Source organism: Scyliorhinus torazame, chromosome 26 (genome assembly GCF_047496885.1).
Source record: "Scyliorhinus torazame isolate Kashiwa2021f chromosome 26, sScyTor2.1, whole genome shotgun sequence".
In the NCBI taxonomy this organism is placed as follows: Eukaryota; Metazoa; Chordata; class Chondrichthyes; order Carcharhiniformes; family Scyliorhinidae; genus Scyliorhinus; species Scyliorhinus torazame.
The window spans coordinates 34,265,975-34,276,683 of record NC_092732.1 but is presented as its reverse complement, the minus strand read 5'-3'; the positions used below and the strand labels follow the sequence as shown (position 1 = coordinate 34,276,683).

General features: G+C 51.8%; 1 protein-coding gene across 1 annotated transcript; it reads right to left on the bottom strand.

The window, feature by feature from the left end:
* Positions 1-406: 406 nt before the first annotated feature.
* Positions 407-8,356, bottom strand: LOC140402956 (induced myeloid leukemia cell differentiation protein Mcl-1 homolog). Its single transcript, XM_072490605.1, has 3 exons — positions 8,198-8,356; positions 3,388-3,635; positions 407-2,579 (listed from the first exon to the last, which is right to left on the bottom strand). The coding sequence occupies exons 2-3, from the start codon at positions 3,631-3,633 to the stop codon at positions 2,463-2,465; spliced, it is 363 nt and encodes a 120-aa protein (XP_072346706.1). The 5' UTR covers positions 3,634-3,635; positions 8,198-8,356; the 3' UTR covers positions 407-2,462.
* Positions 8,357-10,709: the final 2,353 nt, after the last annotated feature.

The following is a 10,709-nucleotide window of genomic DNA, read 5'->3' as shown; positions in this document are numbered from 1 at the left end:
TCGAACCCACAGGGCATCAGACTCGAGGGGAGGGACTGTGCCCTCGAGTCACAACAGAGATGAGCCAGGCAGGCACGGGAGGGAGCACGCGTGCTGGGCTCACAAGCCCTGAAGGGCTTGGCACACCCGTTGGCGACATGGCAGGACTGTGATGATCGCTCTTCAATTGAGTCGGTCCCAACACTCCGTTTCAGGCCAGCCATTTGTCGTAACCATGGACATTCCTGCCCGAAGGAAGGCGCAGCTGACAGCACACCGGTTGGCTAAAGGAACGCCCCGATACACATTCCATAATTTTGACCCTCTTTCCGCAATCCCACACCTGGTGGTGGGAGGGGCAAGATGTAAACGCCCCCACGCTTGGCACAGCCGAGCGCACACGAAACAGACGACAAGAAACCAACTCTTTTATTTTCTCTCAAAAAATATTTAATTTATAACAAAGCTGCCATTTTCCAACACAAGAGTGACGCATGTTAACTGGCAGTGGCCACTGAGATCGAAGGCTCCACATAGCCAAGCACCCAGCATGGCGAGTAATGCAACCTTCACTTAAACATGTAAACTTTGGGGCGGGGAACGCAGCTAGGTAGCCGAGCAGAGCCCACCACAGTGGGATCTTGCTGTGCTTTAAGTCAACCCAAGCCGCCTTGAGGCGGAATTCCTTCTTGAGCGCCAGACAAAGACACTTCCCACCGCTGCAATTAGTTCCACCTTGCCCGCCTCGTCAGTCTGATTATAAACTGGCAGGGACAATTTAAAATGTGCGTCAAAAAGGGGTTTTCTATACGAGTGCGGAGAAGGGGTTGCCTCGCCAGTATTGTGGGAGTGCACTTGTGTCAAGGAGAAACATGGCCACCCCCCCCCTAAACAAGTCAACGCTTCCAGGAGACACTACAGCTATCATCCCAATAACCCACAATTCCGCTGTATCCCCTCATCAGGTCACGGGAGGGGACGAGGGCGGCTCAAATTTGCATCACCGCCCCCCCCCCCCCTCCCTTTTTCCGTTTCGGGAGTCCCTCTTCCCGGACCCTGCCCAGAACAAAGCTTCATTCGTGAGTCCCCAGGAGGGCCTTATAAAGACATTAGTTAAATCAAGTCCACATTTATTGGGGGGGGGGAAAATAACTAGTTCAACTGGGAGCAGCAAACACCGAACGGCATCTGGCCCAAGAAAGATAAACCAGAGGAAATATTTAAAAAGAAACAGGAGGGCTCACCTCAAATAAAATTTCAAGGAAGGACAGGAGGGAAAGAGAGATAATTAAAAAGCTACAACACAAGGATCAAGACATGGCTGTTTAAAATTAATGCTTTAGTTAAATGTCGTGTCCAGATGCCTAGGACTGCCAATGGGAGCTTGTATGGACACCCAACGCAGGGCAAATACACTGAATTCTCTCTTTCTCCCCTACCCGTCCTATCACCCACAAAGAACTACGGGCTTCTGGGGCGGAGGCATGGGATTTACAGCACCAGAACATTGGCCGCACCCCTTCCCCTCAACCCACCCAAGAAACTAACTGCATGTCTAACTGCCACCCATTCCTCCCTCAGAAAGACAGGCGAGGGAGCACCCAAGGGGCAGGCCAGCTACAGGAACTACACACAGGGGAAAATCTTGCCAGCAGCCTTCTGGGGGATGTTACGAACCAGTTATTTTAAAAAAGAAAAGAAAATTAAAACCAAAATATATTGTCTGTTCAGCAGAAGAATAGATTACAAAGGAAAACATTTATTTAGAAATAAGTCGATAGAATTAAATAGGCAACATAGTTGCATTGACATGATCACCTCCTTTAACCTTCTTTCCCCCCCCCCCCCCCCTCCCTCCCTTCTGACTACCCTCACCTTCTACCCAATTCTCTCAATCTTTTTCCTCACCCCCGCTGGCCACTCTTATTATCTTCAGAATCAAGTGGGAGAGACGGCAGAGGAGGAAAAGGGCTCGAGAGAGAGCAGAGTCCAATGGTACATAATTCTGAAGTGGAGTCTGTCCTGGTTGAGGAACAGACCGATACAGGCAGAGCGTGAAGCTGTGAAGTGAGCCGGTGCAGATCTGGAAGTTACAAGTTCCCAACGCGGTTCCCGGAGTCCTTAAAACAGAAGTCTTGGGGTTCCACACACACACACATCCACCCACACACATGGCGTGTCAAGTGTACCAGAGAGGATTCCATTGTTCCCAACTTCAGCTGCCAGAGGCCAACGGGCCGCTGACACGCAGCGACCCTCGTGGTCCAGAGTCAAGTGGAGGGCCTGCTCCATCAGTCCTGCTCCCCCCTCGTTAAGCATAGTCTCCGAGGCTGCTCCCGAATGGAAAACGGTCGACTGCGGGCGTGCCGTGTTACGGCAGCGTCCTTCACGAGGAGCGGGAGGGCGGGAGCGAGTGGGGGAGCGGGAAGAGGACAAACCACAGCCGAGTTCAGAGCAGTGTTTTGTTTCAGGTGGGTCAGTATTCACCTCAGCAGATGCATGATACTTGCCCCCGCAATGCCAAAACCAGCTATCCACATCAAGGCTTTTTTTGCAGATTCCTCAGCGTTGTTCTCGTGAAAAAACGTTGTGAAGCCATCCTGAGGGAAAGAAAGATAGCGTTCAGAAAACCCAACAGAGGCAGCTTAAATTAGAGCTTCCTCTACCAACACCATCTGCCTGTGTGTCCACTACCCGCCCCCTCCCCCAAACCAAATGCAATACCAGGAATCCCACCCCTCACACCAAACAAGGGTCTGAAAGCTACAATGCCAGAGTGAAACAGACATCAGAGTGAAACAGACAACCCTATTGAGCAACAAAATTCTCCGTCTGCTTCATGGGTGAATCAATCCTCAGCGATTGCACAACCTCAGGGTGACGAATCTCTTTGCACCGAACCCTGCACTAAGGTTTAATCCCACACTCGATGAACCGGTGACACAGCACCTCAGACTCATTCACAGGGAAGCAATTAATTGCTTAAAAGTGCGGTTACTAATCTCCCCCCCCCCCCCCCCCCCCTCCCTCAGTGGCATCAAACTGTCGGGGACATAGCTGACACACCAAGCAGGAAGGCCTAACGTTGGACTGTTGAAGCCATGCAAAAGCCGGTGGATACAATCCCACATGCTCAGGTCAGGTGGGACCAGGGGATCCATCACTGCTACTCAGGAACAGTTTAGTTTGTGTATGTGACTCGCACAGAAGTGGAATTTAATCGCTCATGCATATCAGGTGACAAGGCCAAAGGTCATTCAATAACACTCCCCTGGTAAAGTCCAGCCACGTTGCGTAGATTCAAACACAGCCAACAAACCAGGGCGGGGTGGGGAGGACCAGGACCTGGGGAGGACCAGGAATCCAGGGAGGGCCCATCAGGGTGAAGAGAATGGGCTTTATCCTTACCCAGCCATTCTGAGTCTCTAGCCACTCCCTCTTCTGCTGCGTCAGGTACTGCGTGACTTTTACCGCCACCTCGTCGATACAGTCCTCTCGCTGAATTTTCTTCAGGTGATTGGCGATTACTGCACCAAAGGCGATGAAGCTCACTACTCGGCCCCAGTTCACCTCACCGTCACAGAACATTTCGGTGGCGACTCGCAGGATTGCGTCCAGGTCTTCCTTCTGAGAGATGTTCAGACGATTTATCATTCCTGCGGTGGAGATAGAAAGAGGGTAGAGTGAATGACAGCGCAGGGCAACAACAGCAAAAGTGCTTAACTACACTACACCAAGGCTGAAAAGGGTAACGGTGAGAACATAGAATTCAGTGCAGGAGGCCATTCAGCCCATCGTGTCTGCCCTGGGAAAGAGCACCCTTCTTAAGACCACGCCCTATTCCCTGCAACCCCCCCACAGGCCAATTTATCATGGCCAATCCACCAAACCTGCACATGTTTGGACTGTGGGAGGAAACCCACGCAGACACAGGGAGAACCCGGAGGAAACCCACATACAGAGTCACCCGAGGCCGGAATCAAACCCAGGACCCTGTGAGGCAGCAGTGCCACCGTCAGGTTAAACATTGCCTGAACCCCATGTCAGGTGTCAAGCCAGGTTAAAGTCCAACAGGTTTGTTTCAAACACTAGCTTTCGGAGCACTGCTCCTTCCTCAGGTGAATGAAGAGGTATGTTCCAGAAACATATATATAGACAAAGTCAAAGATGCAAGACGATACTTAGAATGTGAGCATTTGCAGGTGATTAAGTCTTTAAGTCTCTGGATCTGTAAAGACTTAATTACCTGCAAATGCTCACATTCCAAGTATCGTCTTGCATCTTTGACTTTGTCTATATATATGTTTCTGGAACATACCTTTCCATTCACCCGAGGAAGGAGCAGTGCTCCGAAAGCTAGTTTGGGAAACAAACCTGTTGGTTCAAAATCATGGAAGGGGGATTGGATTGAGTGAAATGAGAAACTCATTTTCGCCGTTAACCAATGGGGCATAGATTTACAACAGAGCCAGAGGGGAGAGGAGGATTATTTAAAAAGAAATAGCAAGTTATGATCTTGACTGCATTGAATGTTAATTTGTCTCCACTGCCCTTTAAGTACAAGGTACACAATTCACAGCTTTAATGAGTATCTTCCCCCACCCCAAAATTACTAACAACTACTGCGGTACTCCTCTTCACCCCAGATCAAACATGTGCAAAAAACACACTGCCAATTGAATGCAGATGTATGGGGGCTGCAATGTGCAGCTGCTGAGTACACAGAATGCTCACACACGAAAGCTCATTTGCCTTGCTGAATGAGAAAGGTGGGTTATCTAATCTCCAATTGATAAGGCCTGTAAACAAATTAGACTTCCTCTGAAGCAGCCTATCGAATGGGACAGATGTGCAGCCACCAGGATAGGAGTCAGGCTGCAGGCAAATATCCGGGGACCTCAATCATTGGAAGGTCACTCTGAACTGCAAGCAAAGGTCGCCAACAAGACACAACCCCCTGGAATTAATTCACCACTACTACGCAAGAGAAGTGTAATAAAAATACACGCTACATTTTCCTCAAGACTACTGCCTCCATTATTTACATGGGGAAGGCTATTAACCAGCAAAATGCCTGTGACTCTCAAACACATTCCCACCCCTAGGCAGGTTGATAAAGGGTGTTGGTTGGGTGGTTGTTCTTGCTCAGCCATCTGCAGCTACTCTATCAACACTACAAAGACATTCCACGGTTGTTTTTCTTTAAATAACACACACACACAGAACAATGAAAGCCACACAATCTGCAGGAAAGCCAAGGGCACCAAACCGGTCCTGACTGTACGAAAAAGGCATTTGAGACTCGTCAGGAACTATTTCTGTTTGTCCACAGGCAGGTTTATTTATAGGCAGCTTCGGCAGTAAGCAGAATTTATCCCATCATGTAAAACAGAAACAAAAAGGCAGGTAGCATTTGTGGAGTTAGCCACTTCCTCGAACTCCATAGTTGTAAACGGTGCTTTTTTTTTGGGTAGGTGGGTGGGGGGAAAAAAGAGATATTGGAAGCTTTGCATACCCACTTTCTCAGACTCTGGAGGGGCTACAAGTGTCTGATTACTTTCAATGCCTGCATTGCCATTAAAGTGGCATAGGGAATTGTAGGAGCTGGAGGGGGTTACAGAGATAGGGAGGGGGTGTAGGGACTGGAGAAGATCAAAGATGGGGTGGTGGTTGCAACTGAAAACATGGATGAGAAGTTTAGAAGGCATTACTTAGTCTCCAACAGCAACCCATCAGGAATCTACTGCCCTTTAAGAGGTCAAATTCCTTCGACAAAATGGCTTTGACTAGCTGTCTGAACTGGGCCTCAACCCCCTCATTTTCAAATATCCTGAAGCACTCAGCCCAGTCAGTCGGTTAGCTGACTGCCCTGGGACAGTGACAATGGGTCAGGCCCAGAGATGGATCAATAGCTCCGCTGGAGCCCACTGGTCTCACAAGGGGACTCTCCCTCAACTGTCAAACAAGCCACTTTGCATATTTGTTTGCTATCGGAGGGAGGGCAGGGGTTTCCGAAACACTGTTATTGTGCAGAGCTTTATCCGGTATAGCCCACTGTATAACACCCCATGGCATCACGGAGCTCCTCCAGCACCCAGTCTCAAATCTGTGCTGCACCCTGTTTTGCAGTACACCCATGGTAACAAGACCTTTGCCCCGAGCACCTCCCTTCCCCACCAGCTGGCCGGATCACAAAGCCCAGAACTCTAAACACTCGCCCTCTTTGCAAACACTAGTGCATTTCTGTTTGAAACCAAGTTTTTGAGAAAATGACAGAGCTCCTGGGCCAGAGGGGGAATAACCTTTCTCCACTGACCACACACACACACACACAGGTAGGAACAAACACAGGGGCAGGTGGCAACAGGAGAAACCCAAACCGAAAGCACTGGAGCAAAACAAGTGAGCTGGCACCAGTAGGTACAGCGCCAGTTTTTCCACCTCCTCACTGGGAGATTAATCAGCCCACTTCTTCCAAAACCAACTGTGAAGGCACTGGGGAAATTTGCAGGCCCCAAGGGGAGGGAGCGCTCACTGGAGGAGACAACATCTGCATCATTTCACAACAAAAGCTTAAAATAAAACAGAAACACTCTTTCTAGGCTGGAATAACACAGGAAATGACAAGCACCCTACACAGCGTTCTATTCACAGCGGGTTGTATTTGAACATTAAAAAGGAGACACTCTTCTCCAGCCAAGGCAAATGGAAGGGGAGGGATCATAAAGGTTGTTTTGCCAGTCTGACGCCAATTCCCTCTTGGCTGCCTATTGACAAGGCAGTGATATTCCCTCAGTAACTTCCCTCAACATCCCCTTTCATTACGACTGGAAACTACCAGATCTCCAGAGCCAAACAGCACCAAAACCAAACAAAGCCAAACACAAGGTGGTCAAATCCAAAACTGGGACTCATCTCCCTCCCCCCCCCCCACCACAGGAAGTGCAAACCCCAAATTATACAACAACCCCTCTGGCCAAACCAGCCCAGGGGTCAAACATCAGCAGGCACAAGATCAAGACAAAAACTCCAAATGCAGGCAGGAAACCACTCGCCAAATAGACAACCCCACAAACTACCAAACTAGATGGGTGTGTGTGTGTATGAGGAAACATCAAAACTGTGAGACTATGGGGCAATGGGATATTGCACCAGGAACCAATTGTCCAAAAAAGCAAAGGAAAGAGGATTGGTGCAAACTGAAGGCAACATTGCAGCACACACAGACACACACACACACAGTGAAACGGAGAGAAATGGGCAAAAACAGAAAGGCAGGGAAGATTTAAAGGGATCAATTGGGGGCGGGGGGGAGAAAGAGAGAACGAGTATTGACCCAATTAATTTGGGACGGTGGGGGAAACAAGGTTAGTGACCAATGGGAGAGAAGGGGAAACAAGGGTAGTGACCAATGGGGGAGAAGGGGAAACAAGGGTAGTGACGAAGAGGGGGGAGAAGGGGAAACAAGGGTAATGACCAATGGGGGGAGAAGGGGGAAACAAGGGTAGTGACCAATTGGGGGGGGGGGGGAAGAGAGAAGGGGAAACAAGGGTAATGACGAAGAGGGGGGAGAAGGGGAAACAAGGGTAGTGATCAATTGGGGGGGGGGAAGAACGGGAAACAAGGGTAATGACGAAGAGGGGGGAGAAGGGGGAAACAAGGGTAGTGACCAATTTGGGGGGGGGGGGAGAAGGGGAAACAAGGGTAGTGACCAATGGGAGAGGCAGGGGAGACAAGGGTAGTGACCAATGGGAGAGGCAGGGGAGACAAGGGTAGTGACCAATGGGAGAGAAGGGGAAACAAGGGTAGTGACCAATGGGGGGGGGGGGGAAAGAGAAGGGGAAACAAGGGTAACGCCCAATTGGGGGGGGGGGGGTTTAATGACACCAACTACCGGCGCTAGGACCCTGGTAGTCCCTCAGACGCGACAGGACCCCCCCCCCAGACCAGCGCGCATGCCCAGACGGAGCCGAGCCCCCCCCCCCCGCCGCCGCTTCCACGCGCATGCCCAGCCGCATCGCGCGCCCCCCTCCCTCCTCAGCGCGCATGCCCAGCCGCATCGCGCGCCCCCTCCCTCCTCAGCGCGCATGCCCAGCCGCATCGCGCGCCCCCTCCCTCCTCAGCGCGCATGCCCAGCCGCATCGCGCGCCCCCCTCCCTCCTCAGCGCGCATGCCCAGTTACCCCCGCGGGGTCTCCCCTCCCCTCCCCCCCGCTCACCGGTGAAAGCCGGCCCGTGCTTCTCGATGAGGCGGTCGCCGATCCTGTGCAGCGTCTCGGCCGTCCGCCGGTCGGAGGAGGAGCAGCCGCCGCCGCCGCCGCCGAACCAGCCGCCGCCGCTGGGGGCCTGCTGGGCGTGGTGCCGGATGAAGCCCAGCACCAGCTGGTAAGTCGTGCGGTAGAAGGAGTCCTCGGGGGGGAAGTGGAGGAGGTCGGGCTCCTGGGCCGGGCTGCCGGCCTCCTCGGGGGTCTGGGGCAGGGAGCCGTCGTCGGCGCCGGGCAGCAGGCGGGGGGGGGGCGCCCAGGCCACTCCCACAGGCCCCGCGGCCGCTCGGCGAGCAGTAGAACTGGTTGTGGAGCTGCAGGATGGCGCTGCTGGATGTGCGGTTGAGGGTCAAGGCCATTCGGTCCATCGTCGCGGCTGTAATTCCTCCCGCACAAGATGGCGCCCGAGCTGCTGCTGCAGACCGTTGGTGGCTCGAGACGGTTGTGGGGCGCGTGCGCCGTCCGCGCGCCGCTTTATAGGCGGATTGGAGTGACGGCCGCCTGCGCCAATGGGCGCGCCGGGCGCTCCGCCTTCTCCAATCAGCATCCTCGCACTGTATGTCCCGCCTCCGCTCCCACGAGCTCCTCCCCCCCGCGTCACACGATCCAGGTCACGCCCCCTCCGCACCTTCCTCCAATCGCCGTCCTCGCGCACATCCGTCCCCGCCCCCTATCCGCCGATTGGGCCATCGCTCCGTCGATCAGGTCAACGCCCCGCCCCTTCCCCCTCGGCGGCCGCGCATCCCACTTGCAGGTGTGCGAGGCCGTTCAGGCCGCCCGCTCCCCGGCCCGTGCTAGCCCCACACACCCAATTCCACCATCTTTCTCTTTCACGGCGTCCCCTCCCAAGCTATTCGGGCCGCTCCTGCGCCAGTTCGCCCGGCAGGCCTTTCGCCTTTTTAAAAACAAGACAATTGGAGGGCACTCGGCCCCTTCTCGCCTGTGCTAGTCCCCTTTTACTTCTTTGCGAGGGAGCCCACCCATGGCAGGATTAGCATTGGCAGGCGCAGGCGTGTGAGAAGTCAGAGCGAAGGAGATTTCAGCTTTTGTAACCCCAGATGGTATTTACCAATTCAAAGTTATGCCATTTGGCATGAAAAACGCCCCAGCCACATTTCAACGGTTAACTAACAAAGTTGTTTCAGGATTACCCAATTGTGCGGTGTACATCGACGATCTGGTCATTTTCAGCGTGTGATTGCAGTGTGATTGCTCCACTGATGGACTTGCTGAAGAAACGTCGAAAATTTCAGTGGACAGTGGAATATCAACAGGCATTTGACTGCCTGAAAGCTGTGATAACCAATGCTCCTGTGTTGGAGAATTACAAGGGACTCTGTGATCAGATTGAACTAAAGTATCTGACTTTAAAGAGAAATGCTGAGGCATAGAGAAATGGATGGATCGTGCGGAGACCTTCTTGTTCAAAGAGACTGTCAATCGAGAGGATTTCAGTTGGAGGAAGAAGAACAAAAATGGACTATATTATACCTGTTTGCATGTGTTTTTTTGAAACAAAAATGTATATTTACTGTGTGCATTTCTTAAAGAATGGTGGAAATGGTGAAAAATGAAACCATCTTGAAGTTGATGGTTTATGTTTTTTCTTGGGGGGAGGTGTCATGTGAGAGTACCTTTAAGAAATGGGTGTTTATAAATGGGTGTGTATATAAAAATCTGTAGTGAGAGTACCTTTAAGAAATGGGTGGCCACACCTTCTCAGGGCAGCACGATAGCTTTGTGGATAGCACAATTGCTTCACAGCTCCAGGGTCCCAGGTTCGATTCCGGCTTGGGTCACTGTCTGTGCGGAGTCTGCACATCCTCCCCGTGTGCGCGTGGGTTTCCTCCGGGTGCTCCGGTTTCCTCCCACAGTCCAAAGATGTGCAGGTTAGGTGGATTGGCAATGATAAATTGCCCTTAGTGTTCAAAATTGCCCTTATTCATAGAATAAATATCGTCTTGCTTTAAAAAATACTTTTCCATTTCTGCTGTCCCACACCTGTAGAGTGGGCCGTGCGCTCCCCATACCACAATCTATTAAAAGTTGTGGGTCAGGTGAACTCCATGATAAACTTTGGGGTTCTCTAAACCCTGGGCCATAACACTAGGTGAATTGGACATTCTAAATTCTCCCACTGTGTACCCGAACAGGTCCCGGAGTGTGGCGACTAGGGGATTTTCACAGCAACTTCATTGGGGTGTTAATGTAAGCCTACATGTGACACTAATAAAGATTATTATTATTACCTCTTTCACAAGGCCACGAATAGCTGAGGTCACCACATCCTGCAGCTAGAATACCTATCCCGTTACTACCGCTCTCTCTCTTCCCCCTCAACCAGATTCCTGAGCGATCATTTCCCTTCCTTTCCACTTCAACCGGGAGTTCAATCAAAAGTTCATATAAACAGCATCCGCCGACATTCCCCTGTCCACTGCCTTAGTCACCTCTTCACAAACACTCC